The following is a 26,893-nucleotide window of genomic DNA, read 5'->3' on the forward strand; positions in this document are numbered from 1 at the left end:
TGTTGAGCTCGTTCTACAATATACAAATTAAAAGAAAGCTGTTCTTATTCTTTGATATTAAAAACAGATTCCTAATAAGGTAGATGTAGATCTTGTAGGGCGAAATGGATCCTAGATACCAGCATGGTGAGAACGCTTTTGACAAAAAGCACCTTATAACTAGTCAGCTGCAATCAGATATATTTTTGTTGTAAAGTCACCAATTTCCCAGTAACTGTGTGTCAGGGATGCTGAGACTGAAACCGGGAATCATGGAGCTAGGGCCTACTCTAGTGCGCTGCAATGAACTGTGGGTGCATTCATGTCAGAGCTCTTTTCAGGTGTAGAAGGAAATAGACCCCTGAGATTGGCAGGCAGTATAATGTCTCTGGATTGGCCAAGCTTAATATAAATATTAGTTTAGTAGTATAAATACTATAAATATTAGAAGTATAAATATTAGGAACCCAGCTGTCTTCCTCTGCCAAGTCAATGTAGCAGAACATAGTCCTTATGAAACTTTCAAGGTCCACCTAGCAGCATTTCCAGCTGAAGCAACTAACATCAGGGACTCTGAATTCAAAGGCCTAGGCATTCATATACGTCATCTCGTAATATGTTTAGGACAGCAGTCTAAGAACTATTACCATTTTCATAATGCAAGTACGAAAGCAGCTTGATGATATCCATATACGCCTATATATACCCACCTGTCAATTTAGCTTAGAAGATTGTATTATTTATTATTTATTTATGTTATTCATAGTCTGCCTTTCTCACTGAGACTCGAGGCAGATTACATAGCGTAATTAGCTTTGGTTAACAGTTTCACCAAGCCATCACGTTCGTCTGGCTTCAATGAGTGTTCAATACTGCATGGATCCCCCTTTTTGGAACAGCTTGCCAGAGAAGGTCTGGTCTAGCTTTTCCCTTCTGTCATTTCAACAAGTTTGCAAAGCTGTTCTTTTTCAAAAGCTGAGAACCTGGAGATTCAGCTGCTGTTTCTTTGGTGGTGGGCAGAGCAAGCCTGAGGACTCCCAGGGTGGTGGTGGCATCTGGGCACCCACATAATTACGGCAGTGTTGCAATGCTCGCCATGGAAATTCTGTGGACAGAATATACAACCTCCTCCCAGCACAGACAGCAGAACAAGACAGTTGCCGCTCACAGAAACACTGGCAGCAGCTGCCATCATGCAATGGCATTGCATGAGTGGTACTCACAGGTGGTACTCATCCCCTGTTGATTTCACCGCTGCTCCTCAATGCCACCCCCACTGACAGATAGCCAGGCAACAGACAGCAAGGACCTCACAACAGTGGCACCCTCACAGAAGCACATTGCCTGAGCGCCCTCCTGGTCCAGCAGCAGACAGCACTTCTTGCCCTTTCCCAGGAAAGGGTAGATTGGCAGCAAAAGTGCTGCCTACACGCAAATCCTCTTGCGCCAAGTCACACACTCCCTCCCCCAGAAAAGTAAAAACAGAGAGGCAATATGTATGTGTATATGCCTCAAGACTAGGCTTGAACCCACAACCCCTGACACTTGGAAACAGTTCCCTAACTTCAGAACCAGGAAGGGAGGTTCCAACGAGACATGGCAACAGTCATTTGATGCCTCACTGCTAAAGATGTGCACACACACACACAAAAATCAGCAAATCTGAATTTCTTTTTACCGGATGTGAGGGGGAAAAATCAGAATTCCCTGAATTCCAAATTGGAATTCCAAATTGAATTGGAGATATCTGGTGGGCTGGAGGAGTAATTTTTCATCCAAACCTCACCAAATTTGGAACCTACTCCTGACTGTCCTCTAAAGATTCCCCAAGTTTCAAGAAAAATGGTCACCAGGGAGCAATTTTATGGGCCCCCAAAGAAGGTGCCCCCACCCACTCTCCATTATTCCCTATTGGAAAAAATATCAGGGAGCAATCCAGTGGGCTGGGGGTGGCATTTTTCATGCAACCACCATGAAATTCTCAGGAGACCTACTCTTGACAGTCCTCTAATGACCCACAAGTTTCAGGAAGCTTGGACCTTGGGGACCAATTCTAGGGGCCCCTGAACAATGTGCCCACATCCACTCCATTGTTTCCTGAAAATTTGGTGGAGTTTGCATGAAAAATGCCACCCTCAGCCTCTGGATAGCCTCCAAATATTTTTCAAGCATGCTTATATTTTTTGTCATTTTCAATGTCTTTCTTGAACCTTGGGATCCAAAAAGGATCAACAGACAACATGAGGAGCACAAAAATTAGCGACTAACTGAACTAAAACGTCACAAAATGGAAGAGAAGAAGGTGGCTAGTCTTGTTACTTAAGCACATCCATGCTCAGGCTGAACAGAAAGAAAATGCAAAATTGGGATGGCAAAGAGAAACCCAATGGCTATCTCATATCTCTGCTCACTGGCACACCACTCTCCAGAGTACACCCAACTCCCAGACGGGTTCTTCACTTCACTCTGGGTAACTATGCTGCCATCAGCTGGTCATTTGCCGGCAGAGATCAGCTATCTCCAGAATGGGAAGTAACTTGTGGGGTTCCACAGGGCACAATCTTATCTCCCATGTTATTCAACATCTACGTAAAACCCTTAGGAGAACTCATTTGCAGCTATGGAGTGGGATGTCATCAATACGCAGATGACACCTAACTCTATATCTTGCTATCCAGGTCCCCACAGGATGCAGTAGAAATCTTAGATTGCTGCCTGACAGCCGTGGTGAAATGGCTGAAAAATAACAAATTGAAATTGAACCAATACAAGACTGAAGTGATGCTTTGTTGTCCAGGATCTGAAGCTCAGCCCCCGGACTTACCAGGAGGAGGGGACAGGAGGCAGTTGGGGTACAGCCACCCAGCCACCCCAACGGGCAACCAGGACCAGAACAGACCAACAACTGAAGAGGGGAAGGAGGCATCCCAGCCACAGGAGGGCAGAGAAGCACCCAAGCCTCAGAGAGTCAGGCAAGGCAAGTAGAAGCCAGCTAGCCCCACCCTCCAGTGGGGGGTCAGGGGGCCAGGCAGGGTGAGGACCCCCGGGGGGGAGTAGACCTGAGGAGGCGCAGGAAGCAAGGGCAGTCAGCCAGCAGCCTTACCAGTCAGGGAGAAGAGGCAGCCAAAGCAGCACAGAGCCACACCCCAGTCTGCAGGCCAGCTAGAAGGCAGTAGCCTGGTCCAGGAGAAGCTGGGAGCAAAACAATCCCAGGTGGAGCTGCCTGAGGCACTCTACAGGAAAAACTTGGCAGCCAGCCAAGGAGGCACAGGTGTGTCTGCCCCAAGCAGCCAGCTCAGTAGAGAAAGCTTGGCAGCCAGCCGAGGAAGAACAGGTGTCACTGCCCAGGGCAGCCTGCAGCGCAAACCCAGGTGCAGCTGCCTGAGTCAGTCAAGGCCGTGGCTAGAGTGCAGGAGGGGGGCATGGCTGACAGGTGGAGCAGGGAATTGGTGAAGGGATAAAAGGGAAATCCACCCACAGGGCATGGTGGGTTGTGTAGCAGCAAGCAGCAGCAGAGAGGAGGTGGAGGGAGGAAGAGGAAGAGGATGAGTAAGTCAGGAGGAGGGAAGGGGCCAGCTGTCATGGAAGGCAGCTGGGACTCTGTCAGGTTGAGTGGGCCTGAGAGAGGATTGAGAGGGTGCGAGGGTGAGGTATACCCCCCCTCCTTCCACAGAGCGGGAGCCCACATAATCCCTGATGGTACCCCTGGTCCAAAGTCAGGCATGCCGGCGCCTCACAGGGCGATGCCCAAGGCAGAACCTGACACTTGTTGAGAAGGCAGAGATCTTTAAAGACATTGTACTCCCTACTTTCGATGGAGTTCGTCTGACCCTCACAGATTCGGTTAAGAGCCTAGGGGTTATACTGGATTCAGCACTACTACTAGAAAAACAAGTTAAGGCAGCCGCAAAAAATGCTTACTACAACCTCACTCTAGCCTGGAAGATGGCCTTACCTCAAAATGGCCAACCTGGCCGCCTGGATCCATGCTATGGTAACATCAAAACTTGACTATTGTAATGCACTATACATTGGTTTCCCATCTAAGTTAACTAGGAGGCTCCAATTGGTGCAAAATGCTGCGGCTCGACTGTTAGCAGGAGCGAGCAGCAGTATGAATATCACTCCCATCCTACAGTCACTCTATTGGCTACCTAACAGTTACAGTGCTCAATTCAAGGTATTAGTTATTACACACAAAGCTCTTCGTGGCTTTGGTCCAGCATACCTACGGGACCGCCTCCCTCCCTATGTCCCTCCACGGCAGCTTCGCTCATCTGAACAGGGTCTCTTGCAGGTGCCAGCCTGCACATAGGCGAAATCAACAGCAGCCCGCACACGGGCTTTCTCTGTGGCGGCCTCCACCCTATGGAACTGTCTGTCTGAGGAGGTCAGGAGAACCCCACTCTCCTGGCTTCCCAAAAATGATGCAAAACCAAATTATTCAAAAAGGCTTTTTACTCAGATCAGAGGGAAGTATTATAGGGAGGGGTCTCAAATGCTTCGCTAATGATTTAGGGACCATAGACTTCACCACTACGTTGCTTGCATATTATCTGTTGCTCGAATATGTACTCTTATACTACCTGTACTTCATGTTTATCTAATGTCGGTCCTAGAATTGATTATATTCTGCTTCAGCAATTCTTCAACTCTGTATTGAATCCTTGCTAATGCTACGTCTTTGTAAAATCCTATGACATTATTGTGGAAATGTCCTTAACACTGTATAGAAATGTTCTTGATACTGTATGGAAATGTTCCCGATACTGATTGAACTAATCTCATGGTATGTAATCCGCCTTGAGTCTCAGTGAGAAAGGTGGACTATAAATGACATAAATAAAAAATCAATAAATTCAGAGTACCTCCCACTAAGAGGGCTAGCATTCCTAGCTCTCCATCTGCATCACTGTTTACACGCTCCACCTAGTGCCTGTGTCTTCTGCTCATTCTGGTAGCTAACGTACAGACAGCTTTCCACACTTTTGCACTCCAGGGATCTAGTAATTTATTGACCAACTGCATCCCTTCCCGATGCCTTTTTAGTAATGTGGTCAAATAGGGCTTAATGTGGTTACGGAGAACAATCTTCCAGTCTTCAAAGTAATCTTCTGTTCCTCCTCTAGACATATTCTGCCTGTTATTCTAAGGAAAGCTATTCTTAAAGTTTCAGCATTCTATCAGTCATCCATTACCTTGAATCTTTATCCAGATGCCTGCCCTTTGTTAGCTCTACATTGTAATGGAAGCATCAAGACTGATTCCTGGTGTGAGAACTCCTTCCTGTAAGTTATCCCCAGATGGAATCAGCCAAAAATGGACCTCACTCCCTTTGCTTCAAGGGACTGTGTCTCCTCTGTTTGCCTACCCTCCCTTGGGTCAGTCCTTCTCTTCCTATTATTCCCAGGAAGAGGTACAATCTAGCTTTTGACATCCCTTTTGATTCTTCTTTGCTGGCTTGAAGTATTTGCATAACCAAACCTTAAGTACTGGGGGCTTTGTGAGCACCATTGCCAGGATGGGGAATGCTTGAGAGCAATTAATGTTTTTCCTATTTCCTGTCCTTTTACCAAAAGAGAAACTTTGTGGAGTGAATGCGGGGATTTTGCAGATGCAAAACTTCCCATCCTGTGATGTAGCCCAAGTGGAGGGCATTTTGTCCACAATGCACATGATGCTTGTGTTTCAAAAGCACTCACAATAGTGATAAATGTGTTTCATCTGGTTTCAACTGGTGCACGCACATGGAGAAGTGGATATTGATTTAAACTGTAAAGGAGAGGCACATGATGGTCATCATAAGATATATAAAGCCATGGGGTTAAGGAAGTTGTAGAATGCAGTACCCCAATAGCTAGGAGATTTTAAGTATGGGGAACAGCAGCATTTGAGTCCAGTGACACCTTTGGGAAAGATGCCTCTGGACTCAAATCCTGCTGTTCTACTGCAGACCAACACAGCTACCCACCTATGAATATGGGGGGCTGTGAACCAACACATTATGGCACTAAAATGAACACTATGGTAGAGTTTACAGCAAAAATACTTATCAAAATAGAAAGATGCTAAAGGAAGGTAACATGAAACATCCACATGGAACCATTGTGAAGGGTTCCCATTCCACTTCTTCTTGCTACAGAAAGCTGACTGTTGCTAAAGACAACCCACAGGGCATTCATTGACTGCCACTTCTTCCCAATGGTTTACAGGCTGGGATTGTATTGGTTTTATCTTCACTAATGAGTTCGAGCATTTTTGATCCGTTGCACACTGTTCCACATCTTCCTTACAAACGTCTTTTCTGTTGTTAATCTACTGTGCACTCAAGTCACAAAAACTGTGCCCCCCATTCAGCTATATTTATCAGTTGCCACACCTTCCAACAGCCTCAGATTGTAGGAAAGGGGCCCTCAGCCCCTTTCATTCAGAGAGGTTTACTATGGGTTCCTCCTTGGTCCTAGGAGGGGTTCCTGTTCCCCTAGTCCTTGTTTGTTTGTTTTATAACAGCTTAGATTAGCTCAATAATTCTTTACTCCACCATGCCCTCTGCCACCGCTTTCCAGTCCACAATTGTTTTGGGCTGCCTTTTGCCCCAACAGGTGCCTCCCTTCTGCTGCCTCCCTTCTGCCAATACACCACCATCCTTTGAAGGCCTGGGTGGCCACAGTAGGCCCCACCCATCCACTGGCCATGGTGCACGACTTCCAGCTCAGCCATGTTTACTTCCAGCCAGGCTGTCATGATCACATACCAACATCCAGGCCTCACAGAGCCACCCAGACTAGCTACACCAGCTTTGAAAATAATAATAATAATTTTTAAAAAAACGCAAGAAGCAACTCACAAAAAAAAATAATTTTGGAAAGCTGAAGACATTTTTTTAAAAAATCTGTCACTGTTCATTTCACTGCTAATGAAAAACTGAACCAAGTTCAATATCAGAAATTTTACATTCTCCTCCATTTAACAATACTGAAATCTATTTATTTGCTGGCTTTCTTTACTCTTTCCCACCCTACTCAAAGGACTCATCACTCAGAAAGTTGTAGTTTGGTTTTTGCCAATACAAAACATCTAATGGCATTTTTAAAAGGCCATTTCGAATACTTATATGTCAAACACAAAGCATTCTTTATTTCCCCAAACATCTCAAATTTACACTTAAAATTACAAAACACCATCTCATTGTGGCATCTTCCTCACATTTCCCACAGCTCTATCCTCCTGACCCCACTAATGAATTAAATTGCTCTTAAAATGATATAAAGTAAACCCCTGGTCATGCAATATACTCTAATAAAGTATTCAAATAAGGTTTTTTAATGATTGGAAATGTTGTCTCATTTATTTCAACTTATGTGAAACTAAACTTTTGGAATTCTTCCAGGAGGGTAACTTAAAATGGAAAATATATATCAGGTTTCTTTTTATGTCACCAGAGCAAAGCCTGGTAGTGGCTGAAATTTACTAGCATCTGACAGCAGTTTGGTGGTTTATGTAAAATTATTTTGTGGTCTCAGTCAACTTCCAAGTGGGCAAGTGGCTTCAACTCCAAAACCACTAGTACAATTTAAGTGCCTGAGAAGGTAGCTTGAAGCATGATTTGGAAGAGGAACTTGGTTTATAGAACTGCCCTAAAACAAAAGCTTTCAAAAAGAACCACAGATAATAATTTATGAGGTGAATTACAGGCTAGGCTACCAGGATTTTGCAATGTATTCCCCCCACATAAATGGGGGGGGATTTAAATACTATGACTAGCTAACGTTCATTTTAGGCCCAATATAAAGTAAGAAATATTATGTCCTTTCATAAGAAAGTAAAGGAAATAGAAAAATAGTCATTGGAAAATACAGAACACATATGCACGTGTCCCAAAGGTGCTTGTAAATATCTTTAATATAATTCATCTTTAATCACCTAATGGCATTTAGAGCCCTTCCAGACCCCTTCTTTCTCTCTGGGAATTCTAAAACTACTACAAGAACGTTTGAAACATTCTCAGCAGCAATGTAGTTGACTGTGTGGGCTGTAATACTATTCTGTTGTGGGTGGAGTGAGCAGACAACAGAAACTGCAGACAAAACTTGTGCCGTCTTCAAGCAGCAATGAAAATTGGGGAGAGAAGAGAATAACAGGTGATATAAGATTAGACTGTCGTCAAGCTGCCGACTTAGCCTGCATTTTCAAGATATCTAGCCCAACCAATGTATGGAATACTGATATGCTCAACTGATGTTCACATTCTCCAATTATCAATGACATAGAGGTTTTTCTTGGTTTCATCATAGCATTCCAGCGTTAGCCTTTCTTGGCCTTTACCACCATTCTCTCTAGGCCGCTGAACTTGCATCCATTTTTATCCTTCCTCTAAAATGTTGTACTATCCACATAACATTAACCCTTGTAATTGTTACATAAGAGGAACTTACCTTTAAGGACTCCCAAAGAGGAAACTGTACTAAAGAGAAAGGAATCTGGAATCAAAGAGAAAGAAAAAAAATATGTATCACATAAGCAAATAATGTTGGCATGTGAGTTGGTTCACTAAATTAGGAAAAGTTATAGTTTACTCATAAACTGCAGCTTATTAAATTTATAAATCCTGGAGAATTCAATTATGCACATAGCAGTTAGATGGCTGGTTTTGCTAAATAAGCTTTGATTTTGTTTAACAGATTCTTTAGCGAGAGGTTAGTGTGTTGTAACCAGGGTGGGCTCTAAGAGGAATAATTGGCACCATCTAGTACAGTGAGTTTGAAAGTCTGATTCAAAGTCTGGAAATGCCATAAGGAAAATGGTTTAGAAACCACACACAGAAATCCAGCTTGCCAAAGAACTGCCAACTCAATATTAGAGCTGAGTTGTCACAGAAGTTTGTGTTAAGCTGAAGACTAGGCTATAAATTGCTATACCGTAAAAGGTATTTCTTTACCTGCTTGATTTCAGCACAGTAACCTTTGACAAGTAAAACAGGTCCTTGGAGTTATTAATATCTTGGGAAATGAAGCTCCGCGCAGCTTGAAAATGTATCTCTGAAGGTTAACAAGCAGAATCTGTCCATTACTTATCTACATCCATACTCTCAAACACTTTTAGGGTCACATGAAGAATGTATAGTTACTTCAACCCTCAAGCTGATTAACCCACATAGTGCATGAGCAGAAGCAGACCAAGGCATACAGATTTCATTCATAAAACCATATTGAACTATTGTATGATTGTAATGCAATTTTCCAGTGTTTGTGTGAGGGTTGGGGGGATTATATGATTCCATTCTAGCTTGCTTAGGCATTCTATGAAGCCATGGTTTATTTAAAGTTACTATAATCAGTTTGACTATACAAATTTCACTAACTGTGGATTAGTAATTCAACCAGGATCTAAAATCATGGTTTAAAGTTGGATTATGAACCACAGTTAGCTTTAACTATGGTTTCACATGACATACGAATGCAGACATCCTGGATTTTTCCTGGCACTGTCCTCGCTATAATGCTGGCCAGGTTATTATCCAAGTCTCTGTGGGGGAAGGCAGAGGAAAACAGTGAATGTGATGAAACCAGCACTTGTCAAAACAAACTAGGATTTGAATAAAATCTTAGTCCAGTAGCACCTTGTATTGGAAGCAGCAACGTCTGGTGTACAACGATAAAGAGAAGACCACCCTACAGGAGGCAGCAAGAATTAGTCAGATAGGAATGTGAGGACAACACCTCTCTTTCCATTAAGTGTCACTTTCTTGTATCCATCTTTGGTTTTAATTTGAGTATATTGTTGTTTAGTTTGATGATAGCTGTTAATGTTATTAAAATTATTAAAAAAATTTTTTTAAGTGTCACTTTCTTGTTTTTGCTGGAATATAGGTTGCAAGGTCTAGCATTCAGTCATTATGGGGTTAAAGTGTTTACCTCAGGGCTTTTTTTCAGGGGGAACGGAGTTCCGGAACCTCTTGAAAATGGTCACATGGCTGGTGGCCCCGCCCCCTGATCTCCACTCCCCTCTGTCTGGAGATCAGGGGGCGGGGCCACCAGCCATGTGACCATTTTCTCCGAGGGCAACCCACTGAGTTCCACCACCTCTTTTCCCAGAAAAAAAGCCCTGGTTTACCTAGTGTTCTATTGTTTGTATTGACCTGGAAGGAAACCTGGCACAGAACCAATAAGCTTATCTAACTTGAAAGCCCAGGAAAATGAGATGAGTTTGTAAACTGTTATTAGTCAATAGGTCAGGTGATTTCTCTCAGGGGTCAAGGAGAAAGAGGAAGAATCTCCATTGCTCATGCAGTTTTAAGTTTTACTTTGCAGTAGAAGGATGTAGCTGATAGAGTTGTTTTGTAGGAACCCCATGTACTTTTTTCCTTTAGAAGTAAATATTTTCAAAAGCAAACCAAGTGTCTGAATCTCTATTAATTCAAGATTCATTGCAACTTTGATTTTTAAACTATTTTAACCCACTTTCCCCAACAGTTTTGTCTCCAGATTGGTACTCTTAGGGGCAATATCCTCCTCCTTTGAACTCTCTCTCTCTTTTAGTCAGCTAGATAGCTTAGACACTATCCCTATCTCTCCTCTTCACTATCAAGTATGTAGTTCCTAAATAAACTTTCTTTACTCTTTAAGCAGTAACACACGTCTATTGTTATGTAAAAGTACTCTGCCAACACCTTGGTGGGGGACAGTGCCATCAAACCACAGCTGACTCATGGCAACCCCTGCTGGAGTTTTCATGGCAAGAGACTTAACAAAGGTTGCTTGCCGTTGCCTACCTCTGCAATTCTGGTCTTCGTTGGAACACTCCCATCCAATTACTAACTAGGGCCGACCCTATTTAGCTTCCAAAATCTGATGAGACCGGGGTTTCATGGGCTATCCAAGTCAGAGCTCAGTAGCACCTTAAAGACTAACAAAACTTTCCAAGATATATAAGCTTTCATGAGTTAAAATTCAAATGATGGGGGGCGTGGCGTCACTGACTCCGGGATGGACACGTGCTGAAGACCTCCGCTCCTCCCAACCCCCAATTCTCCAAATAAAGCTACACAACTTTACTTTTGATCGTTATACTATGAAAAATAGTAACGCTAAGAAGAGAAAGAACATAGTGAAAGCAGCTAAAAACTTACAGCCGCTTTTTTCGGCGCCTAAGGAGAGAACGCAGAGCGAAGGAACAAAAATGGAGAGATCCAAAATGGCGGACGGACTATCTTCACACGCGATCGAAAAGGTACATAACTCAGATATCACCCTAGACCCTCAGCTCGATAAACTAAAGAATGAAATCCTAGACCAAATCGCTAAATTGATTGCCCCACTAACAGCACAACTGGCTGAAATAAAAGTGGACTTGCAAGCAACTAATCTAAAAGCAGATAAAGCTTTAGATGCAAGTTCCTCGGCACAGAGAGAAGTGGGCTTACTGCATGAGGCTTTTGAAAATCAGCAAGAAAGATTGATCAACCTAGAAGTCAATATGAGACAGAATCACTTGAAGCTGAGGGGGATTGATGAACTTTTGATACCAAAGGAAGATTTAATGCCTGTAATCACAAGATGGCTTGCAAAGCATCTGGAATTAGAAGAAGGGGTAAACACCCTGATTACAAAAGCCTACCGTATTGGAACTCCTAAGCAATACAAGAACAGACCTGTGCCAAGAGACATAATCATAGAGATACCTGATCAAAAAATAAAGATGAAAATTATTGAAACAGCTAAAATATCGGGCTCAATACTGTTCAATGGAACCCCAGTGCAAATATATACTGACTTACCGAGAGAAGCATTATTAATAAGGAAAGAACTGAAACCTATTACAGATGCGCTGAGAAATGCCAACGTCAGATATAAATGGATAAATCATGTCAAGATATTAGTGATTCTGAACGGGAAACATCATGTTGCTACAAATTTAAGGAACGGAACAGAACTCTTGAATAACATCGGTGTGGAGATACCCATGGAGACAAGCAAGCAAAATCAGAAGAGAAAATCGACGGACATGCTTCCTCCACAGAAGGGAAGTAAGATCCCGATAAGAAATCCCTAGCAGACTTTGGAGGACAAGAACTTTTATTGAATTAATCAGCTATCGTTGTGTCTCATATATCATAATTAATACAAATAGAGATTGGGGGCGGGGGGGGGGGAGAGTGAAGGCTTCAACACAGCTCCATGGTATTAGAACTTTTCATTTGGAATTTTACCTTCCAAAACTGTGGCGTGTAGTTAACGACACAGTTTGAAAGTTCTAAGAAATAGCTGGCAGCACGTAAATTGATTGTTAAATTGTTATTTAGTTAAGAGTGCTTATAAAGATATTTGATATCTTAGGGGTAAAGGGAGGGGAGGGAGGGGGAGAATTTAAGGGTTTAAGATTATTAATAACACAAGTTTTAAGAACTAGGGGAAGGAAGGGAAGGGCTGTATAGTTTAGTATAGTATAGGAGGTAACAAGTTTATAAGGAAGCATATCACAGTTCATATATTTACTTAGTTAATTATATTATATTTATATATAAAAAAAATTAATTGAAAAAAAAATAAGAAAAATTATAAGTGAAAACTCCCTCAAGGGGGGGGGGGAATAAATAAAAACAAAAAACAACAAAAAAAAACCAAAAAAAACCCACCATAGATAGGATATAGAGATTAGCTATAAGTTTTTGTGAAAGAAGAGAGTGGAATTAAAATAAAGCGCTAAATTGTATACTTTTTACTGTTTGATATTATTGTAGTAGATTGGAACTTGTGTTATATAAGAGAAGCAGAACTATATATTATAAATCATGGCTTCTAAATTTAAAATGACTTCTCTGAATGTAAGAGGTTTGGGAAATCCTATAAAGCGGAGAAGAGTGATTTCATTGTTGGCCAAAACTAAATCTCAGGTAATTTTTCTACAGGAAACTCATGCTAAAAATAATGATACAGATATTTTAAAGGCAAACTGGATTCATTCACAATACTATGCAGCAGGTAATTCAAAATCGAGGGGGGTGGCAATACTATTTACAAAGGATCTTCTATTTCAACATAAAAAAACCCTCAAAGATCCTAAAGGAAGATTCATCTTTGTTAAAGGTTTAATTCAAGAACAAGACTACACCTTCGCATCCATTTATGCCCCTAATAATCAACAATTAAATTTCATAGAAGAAACACTAGGAAAACTGGAGAAATTTCAGGAAGGTCACCTCATAGTAGGGGGGGGGACCTAAACTACATAATGGATTACAAATGGGATAGAACACACTTTGAGAAAAAAACCGCTCAAAAAAATAAGAAGACAAAGTTACCGCCCATCTTAAAAAGACATAACCTTATTGACATATGGAGACATCTACACGTAGGGGAAAAGGATTATACTTATTACTCTCAAAGACACAACTCATATACTAGGATTGACTTTATTTTAGTTTCTGAATCACTGCTTGAGCAAGCGATTGATTCCCAAATTGGATCGTGCTTAATTTCTGATCACTCCTGGGTCAACGTTTTAATAGCATCAGAAACACAAAAACAGAGCTCCAAACAATGGTGTTTGCCGAAACATTTACTCTACAATCATCAAGCAGCTAAAGAAATAGAAAAAATCCTAGAAAGAGCCATAGCCGATAATAACTCTGAAGAAATAAAGGCCAATATACTCTGGGATACGATTAAGACGGTATCAAGAGGACATATTATAGCGCTTTCAGCGAATATAAACAAAGAAAAATTAAAATATAGACAGGATTTAGCAGAGTCCATTAAAATTTTGGAGGAAGAGCACAAATTGACAGGAAGCAAAAAAACGTACCAAATATTAACTGCCCAACGTAAAACTTTAGAAACGCTTGATAGTAACAGTGTACATAGAAGTTTAATTAAATCTAAGCAAAGATATTGGTTTAATACTCCCAAAGCCCTAAGAACTCTATCGAATAAAATAAAACAGAAGAATTTGAAAAATAATATTCACCTACTTCAAGATGAAAATAAAGTAAATTGCCATGATTCCAAATCAATTTTGCAAGTATTTAGAGAATTTTATACAAATTTGTACTCATCAATAAACCCCAAACAAACTAAGATTATGGATTTTCTATATTCACTTAAAAATGTAAAGAAATTGGAAGAGAACCACAGATTAATTTTAGAGAAACCAATCTCCCTACAGGAAACCCTAGAAGCAATTAAGTTAGCCAAAAACAACAAAGCCACGGGACCTGATGGATACCCATCTGAGTTCTATAAAAAATATGCAACATTGCTAGCTCAACATCTAACTAATACTTGCAATCTGGTTTTGGATTAATGTAAATTGCCCCCTACTTGGAATATGGCCGATATAGTAGTTATACATAAACAAGGAAAAGACCCAACAAAAGCAGATTCATACAGACCAATATCACTTCTCAATCATGATTATAAACTATTTACATCAATTCTGGCTCGACGTTTAAACTCATTTATAAGCAACTATATCCATAACAATCAGGCAGGTTTTATACCCAAAAGAGAAATTACAGACAATATTTATAAAACGTTAAATTTAATTGAGTTTTGCAATAACAACAGGACTGAAGCATTGTTCTTATCTTTAGATATCCAAAAAGCATTTGATTCGGTTGAGAAACATTACTTATGTAGCACCCTTCAATTCCTAGGCTTTGGTTCCTAAATACTATTGGAGCTATATATTCGCAACCTACAGCTAACATTAGACTTAATGGTTTACGTTCAGAAAAAATAGTAATCAATAGAGGCACTAGACAGGGCTGTCCGTTATCTCCCACGCTTTTTGCTATAGCTTTGGAACCCTTCGCAATAGCTCTAAGGGAAAATGAAAATATACTTGGAATCCCTATCAAAGATAACTCTTTTAAAATCTCACTTTTCGCTGATGACATGCTAATTTACTTAACTAACCCAACAACCTCAATGACACATCTCCACCCCCTGTTATCTGAATTTGGTGCTATATCTGGCCTGGTTGTTAACCAATCAAAATCACAAATTCTTCCTATCAATCTCTCTAAAAGTACTGAAAATCTAATTTGTAAACAATATAAATATCAATAGGCCTCAAATCATCTAACTTACCTCGGCATTAATATCACCTCTAATCTAAACAATCTCATCAAATTGAATCACCAAAGAATAGCAAACCAAATCAAAGCTGAAATTATCAATTGGAATAAACTAAAACTTAGCTGGTTCGATAGATTTCACCTAATAAAATCATTTATTTTACCTAAGTTTCTTTTCATTTTCAGAGCAATCCCAGTAACAATTCCCATAACGCTAATTACTCAATGGCAAACAATGATCAATAGTTTCTTATGGCAAAATAAACACCCAAGAATTTCATATTCCACGTTGAGACGAAAATCTAGAGATGGAGGTTTTAATTATCCAGATCTTAACTTATATCAAGCAGCAATCAGACTTCTAAACTTACTTCAACTCATCTCCGTGGAAACTACAGCAGAATGGATCACCCTTTCCAATACTCAATTGGACAAATTCTCCTTCAATGATTTAATATGGAACAAACAAATAAACAGACCCAAAAGCATTAACAAAAACACGTTTTTATTAGCAATTTTGCAGATATGGGACAAATTTAAAGCTAAACTAATTCCAGGAAAATCCAGATTTTCCTCATTTGTTAATCAGTCTTGGTTTCCTCCAGGTCAAGAATCAGATTTCATAAATACATTTCAACAAGCTAAGATGACAAGATTAACTGACATCGCTACAAATTCAGGCCTGATGGAGAAATCAGAAATAGAAGACAAATTAAAGCAAAAAATGTTATGGTTTAGATACTTACAGATTAAAAATATGATGGAACGAATTGGCATAAAAACAATAATGAAAACTCCCCTGACGGAGTTTGAAATGATATTACAATCTTATACAGTTCAAAAAAAAGAAATGATCTCCATACTTTACACTACATTACTGAACACACTGAACAAAAAGCAAATCCTTTGTCAATCCAGCTGGGCTAAAGATTGCAATGTAGATCAATCTCTTGAAACATGGAATAAGATTTGGACTTCAGCCATATTTAAATCAAATATCACTCTAACTAAGCTGCAAACATTCAAGATTATTCACAGGTGGTATTTTACGCCTAAGAGATTATCCTATATATACCCATCTGCTTCCCCACAATGCTGGAAAAATTGTGGAGAGACGGGTACGTTTGCCCATTGTTGGTGGGGTTGCCCTTTTATAAAAAGTTATTGGGGAAAAGTGATTGAATCAATCAGAACAATTACAGGATATGAAGTCCCTTTGGATCCCAAAATCATTTTTTTTAGACCAGTGGGAAGACTTAGCAATACCTAAGATCAGAAGAGAATTGATAGCAACTCTTTTTGTAGTCGCAAAAAATGAGATAGCATTGGTCTGGAAGAAAGATCATGCACCCTCTGTAGATTCATGGTTTGAAAAAATATGGAATCATTTCATAATGGAAAAAACCCATAACGATCTCTATATAGCTGAACAGTTTCCTGCAGTTTCCAAGTTCATGGAAAAATGGCTTCCATTTTTTGAATATGTTGATAAAAATAATATCCAGCCTAGATCAAAGATACTCCAAACAATTACTCTCTCTAGAAGCTTTATATTATAGCTTATAAGTTTTGTTGAACTACATAGCTTTTAACTGTATATACTTAACTCCCTCCTGTATCACAATAGTTTTGTACTGGTTAATGTTTCGATTTATATGTGTATGTTATTATGTTGTAATGGTTTAACTGCAATAAAATTTAATAAAAAAAAGAAAGAAAAAAATTCAAGTTATCACATACTGTGATTTGAATGATCATCTAAAAGCCCAACCCAGGTTTCAATTAAAATAAACCATGGCTTTGTGTTATGTCTGAATTGAGCCTTTGAGAGCACAATCCTAAACAGATCTAGTCAGAATTAACTCCCATTTTATTCAGTGGGGCTTACTCCCTGGAAAGCGTTCTTAGGATTGCAGCCTGAACTTCGGGTATAAAGGTACAACTGAATCTTTGATATTTTAGACTCTGGAATTGTGCTGGAAAGTAAGATCTTGCTTCAGAATATTGTCTGTGGATGTTCCTCATAACAAAGGCAATGAAGAAGCAGAAATTCAACAGACAACTTAATGAAATTCTCCAGATTCATTTCATCGTTTTTTGCAGGCAGCATAATATTGCTGATTCCATCGGCTACAATTCATACACAGGTATTTTTCTTATGTTCTGCTGAACTGAACGGGACTTAAGCAAACCTCACTGCAAACTGGACTGTAGCCATTATTATTTTAGTACATTCATTATTTTACCATGTTATTTCATTGTGTTTGCAAAGTGTTTTTTTTTAAACCTGCATTTTATAAAGGCACTACTCACTTTTAACCTAAAACATGATTATACTATGACTGTCAGTACAATAAGTTTCAGCTGATACCAGCTTACCTCATACACCATAGCTGTCCTATTCAATGTATACAGATATATAATAAGAAAGAGTGAAGTTGAGAGTCAGCTATTCATTGTGACATTTAATTTATTGTAATTCTAAAACGCACTCAAGAGCCATGGCATGAATTGTTTATACTTTATTTTTTTAATTATGAAGATGACTAGCTTAATACATACATTTTTAACAAAGCAACCCAGAAACAGATGTAACCACTTAACATTAATCTAATATATTCACTCAAAACCCACTTACATCTGGCTATCTGTCCACATCACCATCTGTGTACTTCTCAATTTCAACTTCCAAAAATGGAAACTCAACATAATAAAATGTGTTTATTGTTATATTAGCTCTTCTTTTTCATTGCTATGACTTTATCTGCAAACTACAGTAGCAGAGAGAGAGCTGGCCTTTCTGCAGAATGCAATTTACTCACCACTAGTGACATTGTGGTGTATGTGGTATTAGCAATTCAGCCTCTGAGCGCAAGATTTATTTCTCTGGAAGTTTTCTACTAAAATCTTTTTAATATACTGGGCAAGCTATGGCAGAGGTCTCCAATCTTGTTCAGGATTCAGGCATTTCGGGAAATTTGAGAAAGGGCAGTATAGGCCACTTGGGAGGTTCCAAGCCAAGTATTGTTGTCAGATACGCCTCCAGCATATCTGTCATGGGTTATAGATTTCTTGCTGTAGTGTGTAGTGTGCCTCTGAGAACATGCAGAGGGAACCTGTTTTGCTGACTGGTTGCTAGCTGCTTATCTTGCAGGTGTTTTGATTACCATTTCCTGGCCAGCCTGAGAACGTGGCCTTAAAGTTCCAGCCAAGACCGCACCAACCTCCTGAGAGACTGAGCAGAGCTCATCCTTTCCCTCCTCCCCTCTCTCCTGGCTCCCTGGCTCAGCGTGCCAAAACCCTAATGGACTTTCTTTCCCACTGGGGGGCATGGACTTTGTCCTATAATTAACCTTGCTTGGCTACCTTGAGTCACTTCAGCCAATGATCCTGTCTGACCATCTTGATACTAGTATTCTTCTTTAATAAAGTAACTTTAACTCACACATCTGAGTGATGCAGTGAAGTGCTCAGGGAAAATACCTGGCAAGACCCGACAACTGTCCTATGATGAAGGAAGCAACTTCAAATGGGTGCCCCCTGCACAGCCAAAGCTGATGCCTACTGATGTCTTCTGAAGCACCTTCTGCTCTAACAAGATGAAAGAAAGCCAGGGCTGGAACTTTACTTTGGTGAATAAGTGTTTTGAGGAAGATACAAATGAGTGATTGGAACACACCAGTGGGCACTGCAGTGGGAACCACTTGGCTATGAGACAGGATCCTGTGATATCTTTGCAGAACAGGGTTTGGACTTTGAACATTCACCATTCCCAGAATTCAGGTAGAATTCTCTATATTGACACAGATTTGGCTTTACCAGTGGAGGACTATGAAAGCCAGTGTGTTAGTGTGGTTAGAGTGTAGGGCTAGTATGTGGGAGACCCAGGTTCGAATCCCTGCTCTGCCATGGAAGTTCACTGGGTGATCTTTAGCCAGTCACACACTCTTAGCCTAACCTACTTCACAGGATTGTTGTAAGGATAAAATGGAAGAGAGGAGAATGATGTAAGTCACTTTGGGTCCCCGTTGATGAGAAAGCCAGGGTATAAATGAAGTAAATATAAATAAATGTTCTTATATCTTCTCCTGCTCAAGGGCTGATGTGTTTTCAAAACTTTGTCCCTCAGACAAAACAAGCTTCTCCACAAGCCTCTGGTCAGAGTTGTGCCCCACTTTCCTGTTTGCTGGCTAGTTGCACAACCAGGGAGAGAGAGAAACTTGAGAGGGTGGTAAGGTTTACAGGTCCCACCTCAAAAAAATTGATAATCGCTACCTTATGGACTGTTATAGGCCTGTAATAAAAAAGACAGGTGGCTGTCTCTCCCCATCTGCCTTTATAGAACTAGCAGCAGCTCATACAAGTTTGGTTTTCGTTGGCAAAATTGCACAGAGGAAGGGTTAAACCATTATTTTCCCACATTGTGTCCCTGCTGTGTCTCAGGACCCTGCGCAGATACAATTTCCATTTTAGAAATTCTGGAAAAATCTTGTCACAAATCATCTAGCTTCTTACCTGGCTTGGCCCCGAGACGCAATTTTATTCTTCCAAGTCTCCTTGCTGAGAACAAATTTCAACATTATGTAATAGCTTTCGGCACAGTGCTTTCTTGCAGCATCAGCATTCCTGACTGCAGGTGAAGGGCAGACCAGATGAACGCTGTCCCAGGCAGGAATTAGTCCTCAGTCACATGAAAATCTGAACTGCATTCCAGTTTTGGACCCTCTAGGTCATAGAGCTCGGAGCACTATTTGACCTCTCCATTCACAGCTATGAGTGTTTTTATTATTTATTTATTTATTTATGTTGCGTTACGTTAGAGAGAATCTCGGAAGAAGCATGATTTTATATATTCCTATGTAAGTTCAATGTGAAAAAGTGCAAAGGTTTTTTTAAAAAAAATTATTTTCTTCAATAAAGGGAAAGAAAGAATGATCTCTCGTATTCCACATCTTCCCCCATGTTTTTCAACACCACAAGAGTTAAAGATTATTGTCTGGTTCATCGTGTTGCAGCTAATGATTAATAAATGAGTCTACACCATTCCTCTGCCAGGCAAAACTAAACTTGACAGACACCTGCCACGGGAAATTTGTTATCTACTCGGGCAGGAAGTGGCAGTGAGAAAAAAATCAATGTCATTGCTATACATCTAGCTGACAAACTGAAATCTCAGAGGAAGTTTGTCATCGCAAACAAGGAAGAATTTCCCTTGTGGCATCTCAAAGCCTCACAGTAAAGGTCAAAAATGGTTCTTACTTATCAGGGCCATGAAACTCAAGTGCAGTGATTAAATTTCTTCCTGCCCCCAATTTCAGGTGCCAAAGCCCTGTTCATTTTACAGCAAAAGGCAGTAACATATTTATGAGGCAATCCAGACTTGCAAAAGGATGACTCACTCCTGAACAGGAATTAAGTCCATGTCCCAGAGAATCAAACGCAAGCATTATCTTATAATTCAGCAGAGCACCCAGATTAAAACATAAGGAGATACAGTTGTCACATTTGGCCCTTCTGAGGGGGTGCAGGGGACCAGCAGAAGAAAGGGCCCTAGGAAAAAGAAGCCCAGTTATCTTGGTTTTATCTATTTAATCTCACAAGCAAAAGTAAAACTACCCTGTTTTGATATTAACAGGATTCAACATTTTTAAGCCACTTTGCCCCTGAAAGCAGCTTATAAAGATTGGGTCCAAGATAGCCATGTTTAAATTATTTAATTACAACCAATGTGAGCACAAATGTATAGTTTTTGAGCTTGCCCCCCACACAGGTCCATGCTTTCTATCTATTCATATGTCATCTTCACCCAAGAAACTTAGCCTCCCAAATTTCATGTCAACAATCTCACCCTTAGGTCCCAACAGAGTAAACCAGTACTAGACTGGTACTCTAATCAGTCAGCAAGGAATGAAAACAGCTCTGGCACTCAAGTTCTTTCCATAACTCAGAAGCCTGAAAGAACTATCAGAGCAAAAAGTCAAAATCAACAGCTGTCAGACTGGCATATATCCATCATGCAGTGCTATCCTGTACCAAATGGCTGATCAACTCTAATTATGGGTTATACCACACAAATGCAAAATTCAGTACCTCAGGAATCTTTGTTTTCAATCATTTAAAATTGTTCCAACCCTTATTGACTTTAAAGTATGAAGTAGGGGTGTGCATCACAAAATTCCTGAGCCAAAACCAGACATGGATGTTTCAGGTTTTACTATGATTTTCCAGAATGGTAACACAAATTCTGGATGCTTAGGAATTACAAAAAAACCTCTCCAGAAAATCTGTGTTGTTTTTTGTATTCAGGTTCTTACTGTCAGCAATGTAGCAGGAATCTTGCTTGTTTTGGTTCTGCTGATTTTGCAGGTAGTAAAGTGGGTAAAGTGGCTCCCAGCTGGCAAAAGCCAGGCACAGAACCCAGCAGAGCTGCAGTTCTAGCACTCTCCTCTTCTTCTTCACTCCCTTCTTTGGGGAAGTGAGGCCCATTTTACCTCTACAAATAGGATGGCTGGGGGCACCTTGTGCAGAGGCCTGTAGAACTGGACCAATTCACTTGAAAAGTCCCCCATAGGGTATAATGGTAGAGCTGTAGGGCAGGGCAGGGCAGGGAATTTTTCTGAAAAGGAAGCCTTCCTCATTTTCTGAAAGGAAACAAACAACATCACGATAGGGAAGGAGGGCAAACACAGTTTTCAGCAGAATTTTTTTATTATTATTATCAGTCAGTCACTGTAAGAGTAGAAAAATGAAATGAATGCAGTTTTTTTTAAAAAAATGATTGTGGTTGGTGTCATATCCCCCCAGTAGGATTCAGTGGAGAGAAGAGTGCCTGAGCAGAGGAACGCCTACCTCAAGGGGGTCTGTAAAATCAAACCCCGTTGTTCAATCTGTTGAAAATTAGGGGGGCTTTAGATCAGAGGCAGGACTATGTAATGTGCAAATCTGGTGCCCTTATCTTTTGGTGCCATTATAAACAGCTGCTCCAGACCCTCCCTTGTAACACCCCACCCACCTTGGCTGGGATATAAAGACTCAAGGATCTCCATTCCTACTCTTGTCTGAAGAAGGGAGCTCTGAATCTCAAAAGCTTACACACTGAAGATCTTGTTGGTCTCTAAGGTGCCATTGGACGCAAATCCTGCTTTTCTACTGCAGACCAACATGGCTATCCATCTAAACTTCCAGTAGACAATACATGATAGCCAACAGAGAATGCATGCCTGCCCACAGTACAATAAAGGAGATCACACTTGCCCACAGGGAACAAGTATGATCTCCATTATTCCCTGTGGGTAAGCGTAGCCTTAAAAAATTCCATTAGCAATCAAAATGGTTTGCGAAGACTATGCAAAAAGGGCCTAAGGCCTTATATATGTAGGGTTTGTAACATTAAGGCACAGCCCTTCCACCAGCTTGTTTTAAATGCTTGTAGTAGATATGCAATGCTCAGCCCTAGAGAGCAGATAGATTTACACAGAAGATATACTCTGTAAATCCATCCTAGGGCAGGATCTGATGTCAAAACACTCCGATGCCTACAGCATGGATTACAATTTAGCTATTCTGGGCACTGGAAATGTGTTTGCGTTAGCTCATATCTTGAAGGCATGATCTGCGGCCAATGGACAGGTAAGCCAAATGACACAAAAGCAATAATTAAACTAATTAAGAGCATAATGAATAATCCAGGAGTTGATAACCTCAGAAGGGAAAAAATGAACTTCGTTGGATTGAGTGGACTCTTAAACAGCAAGCTTTTTACCACAGTTGGCACACATATTCAAGGCCACTCAATGGAGAACAATTATACATTCTAACATTTCTGTGGAAAAAGAGTGGTGAAATAACAACAATAGCAACATTTGATTTATATACTGCCCTTCCGGACAATTTAATGTTCACTCAGAGCAGTTTACAAAGTGTGTTATTATTATCCGTATGGCAATCACCCTGTGAGATGAGTGGGGCTGAGAGAGCTCTGAGAGAGCTGTGACTGACCCAAGGTCACTCAGCTGGCTTCAAGTGGAGGAACAGGGAATCAAACCCAATTCTCCAGATTAGAGTCCTCCTGCTCTTAACCACTACACCAAACGTGGTTTCTGCTGTTTCAAAATGTGCTCACATGACGTCTGAGGGCTTTAGCCTTCATTAACAGTTTTGAACACAGTATCAAAATCATCTGAACCATCATAATCCATTTCCAAAAGGAAGGCTAAGAACTAGAAAGACAGTGGCACATTATCATCCTATAGTTCCATACATCTACTCATGAAAGCAGATGAGTACTATCTTTCTGTCAACTGAATCTGTTAAAGGATGTTAATCTATATCAGTGATCCCAAATATGATGCTAAGGATATCATAATGTCTGCTTATGTGTTTTATGGTGTCTACTTCCTCCTCTCCCAAAGTATCTCTTCCCTAAAATAGTGAGGCAATCCTCGCTTTTTTTCCACCCCACTGGAACACAAGGTGCTTCAGAAGAACCCAGGAGACATCACCTGTGTGTCTGAAGAAAGCACCCGTTTAAAAAAAGCTGCCTTCATTATCAGAAGGAACTTGGCTTGGATCTTCCCACCATTTTGTGATACAACCATATTGTGCTGGGCACCACTGCCCATCCTTGAAGTTCCCAAACTTTTCATAGACTCAACAAAATTTGAAACCCCTGGTCTATGTTATCGTAACTATGAGGTCCAGCAAAAGAGAATTTTGGACCCTGTTGAGGTGGAAGTTTTACAGGTTTTCTTTGCCTCACTACAGCATCCAACGCTTGTATGTGTGTTACTTTATTGTCTTAGCAACATAAGCACAAATGTACACTCAAGTGCACAACACACAGTGGTCCTTGGGCAAATGCTCTCAGAGGAAGTCGTGTCAAATAGTAAATTCATCCATGCTCAAAAGAGGAAACAAAACAAAACAAACCCTTCACTTCCTAACTAACCTTAATTCACCTTTATATAACCACAATTCCTTAAATTAATCATTAATCTTATTTGAGCATTCAAAACTATAAGGAAATGCTGACATCTCCATAGAAGTTGAACATCACTATTGACAGCTGCTTCCAAATGGAAGGCATGTTTAATCTCTGAAGACTGGCCAGCTTGCTATTGTGAGCTCAGAGCTTTCCAACATGCAAATGGGGGGTGGTAGTCAGGACAAGAGAATATTAGTGAATCAGCATTACAGTTTGCAAAAAAAAAAAACCCTTAATTCCACATCTAGAGATGTTCTAACTTAACTGTTGGCCGAAGGAGGTGTCGTATCTGTGGGAGCGCTCTTTGCCAAGTAAAAGGTAAGAGATTCTCAAATGTAGTCTCTTCCCTCTCCTTTCTCAAAAGCCCCCATTTGCCCAGGCCAATGAAGTGGCACAGGAGGAGAGGGAAATTCACAGTTGTCCTTGCATGCTTGGAGACATCTGCACTATTCGACATAAGAATACATAGCCTCTTGATAGTGTTTTTCCTAAATGCTCAAAGTACATACATTCAGATACTGGGGCCATTCTGTAGGCAGAACCACAGCTCTCCCGACAGAACAATTGTTCTGTTTACAGAGGAAGGAAGGGAGATTTTTGCGGATTCTCCTGCTGCTGCTGCTGCTGTAGACTCTCTATTTGATCTCCCCACACTGTTCCTTTGGGTTCATAATATGGGGAGGCACAGAAGGATGCAGTGAGAATGAGGCAAGGAAGTTGCCTTCCTCTAGCACAATGCCACGTGTGCCACTTAGGATAGAAGCCATTAAATAACAATGGGTTGGCAGTTTCATTTGGTACCACAAGCTACAATTTCCATACCAACTGCACTGAAGTTGCATTCTCCCAATCTTTTCTTTTGCTAAGTTTATATTTGGATGACAGCTCAGCTGAGCAGCCTCTGAATGGGGGTGGGGGGTGGGGGGAGTGAAGCATGAACTCTGAGTCACAGATACAAAGACCACTTTCTTTATGAGGTCATTTGCAGAGTGACAAAAATTGATTGGATTCACCACAAGCCTTTTTACAGCTACACCACAATTAGGGCGATTAAAACGTCTTGCTCCAGAAAAGGCTTCTGCTCATTTTGGCGGTTTGAGAGCTGATTGCATTCTGTGATTATTTTCCTAAAGAAATCACCGAAACCGAAGATCATCATGCCTTGCCAAGCACAGATATTTACACCTGAAATATGTTAAAACAACAGTAGAAATGTGTTCTGCACATGTGAATAGCTTTCTGCCAGAAAATGCTGGCCAGCTTCATCAATTCTCTCCTACAATGTTCACAGAAAACAGACACCAGAGTACCAGCTCTCTGCTTGTCTGAAGTTATATAGCTGAACTGATTATTCAGCAGAGTTGACTAACACCAGAATTACTACGAGAGATCAATTATTTTAGAATGTTAATGTTAAGGTCCTCTTTGAGCCTCATATAACTTTAACTTCAACAGTAACAATATCAATAGATTTATATAACAACAAGTGTTTGATGTTTAACATCTTCGGGGGGGTGTTAGTTTTGTTGTATATGGGTTTTTTATGATAGTATGCCTTACAATACCTGTTTCAGTCAAAGAAGTGCTATTTCTAATTCATAAGTGGGCCCGATGTGTTACCAAATTATCACGCCATACCAAACACATCTGACAGGGTCAATGTCAACTGTTTGTCTAAGAGACTGAGCTTCATAACAGTACTAATATTTTACAAATGATACAGTTTTGGAAAAGAAGTCTTATATAATACAAGAAACCACCTTCTCTTTGTGACAAATTCCAGAGAAGTAGCCACATTAGTTTGTTGCATCAAAATAATCTACTACTGATTTTTGTTGTTGAAAAAAGCTGGTTTATGCAGTGGGAGCCCTGACCTGGATAGCCCTCGTGAGCCTGATCTTGCAAATCTCAGAAGCTAAGCAGGATCGGCCTTGGTTAGTAATGGGTCTCCTATGAAGACCAGGGTTGCAGAGGCAAGCAATGACAAACCTCCTCTGTTAGTCTGTTGCCATGAAAACCTGACCATAAGTCAGCTATGACTTGAGGTAACTCTCCACCACAGTGGAGAAGAGAATGATGGAAGCCACTTTGAGTCTCCATTGAGGAGAAAGGCGGGGTATAAACAGAATAGATAAATAAATAAACTAGCTTTGGAATCATTCCGAATGGAATCATTCAGTACACCATCTCAGGCTAGAAGCAGGCAATAAAAGCAACAACTAAAAGAGACTGAACTTAAGACTTTCTTTCTTAAGACTGAGCCTTAAGAAAGAAAGGCAATGCACCACCACTGAAAAAGTCCCTTGTCTCTGGTTGCCACCCTCTTTACCTTTGCAAGCACAGGCATTAAAAGGAGGGCTTGGTGGACTGGATAGAACGGGAGGCAGCAGTCCTTCTAGTCTAAATCTACCATAAGCCTTCTGACTAACCACCAATTCAGCCTGAATCAACACATACCAGGATTCCTATACAAGAGACGTTGAGTCATTAATAATCTTTCTCTTCCCTATTCTAATGTGCTTGCCAGTCTGTTTGTTTCATAAATACTTGGAGCATCAGGTTGTCCAAAAGGCGATTTACAACCATTAAAAAATGCAAATAAACAACCCATTCAAATAAAAAAAAGCAATTTAATTAAGCCAATACACACCCACAGTTTAAGAACTACGTGAAAGCAACTGTAACAAATCCCCACCAATCCCCAAATGCCTAACAGAATAAAAATATCTGCAGAGTGGGCACTGGACTTCCTGGCGGAGAACAATGCACAACTCTAGAGCCACCACAGGAAAGGGCTTGCTCTAGTTATATGACCAGCAAGTAGCCAGGTCAAAAGTGAGCCTGTGTGTTCTCAA

General features: G+C 40.5%; 1 protein-coding gene across 1 annotated transcript in view; it reads right to left on the reverse strand.

The window, feature by feature from the left end:
* Window positions 1–26,893, reverse strand: part of SLC25A26 (solute carrier family 25 member 26) — a 142,002-nt gene that overhangs the window by 39,131 nt on the left and 75,978 nt on the right. Inside the window, exon 6 of the mRNA XM_054975671.1 lies at window positions 8,415–8,459. Coding sequence (XP_054831646.1) covers window positions 8,415–8,459 — 45 coding nt within the window. The remainder of the gene's footprint in view (window positions 1–8,414; window positions 8,460–26,893) is intronic.

Source organism: Eublepharis macularius, chromosome 4, assembly GCF_028583425.1.
Source record: "Eublepharis macularius isolate TG4126 chromosome 4, MPM_Emac_v1.0, whole genome shotgun sequence".
In the NCBI taxonomy this organism is placed as follows: Eukaryota; Metazoa; Chordata; class Lepidosauria; order Squamata; family Eublepharidae; genus Eublepharis; species Eublepharis macularius.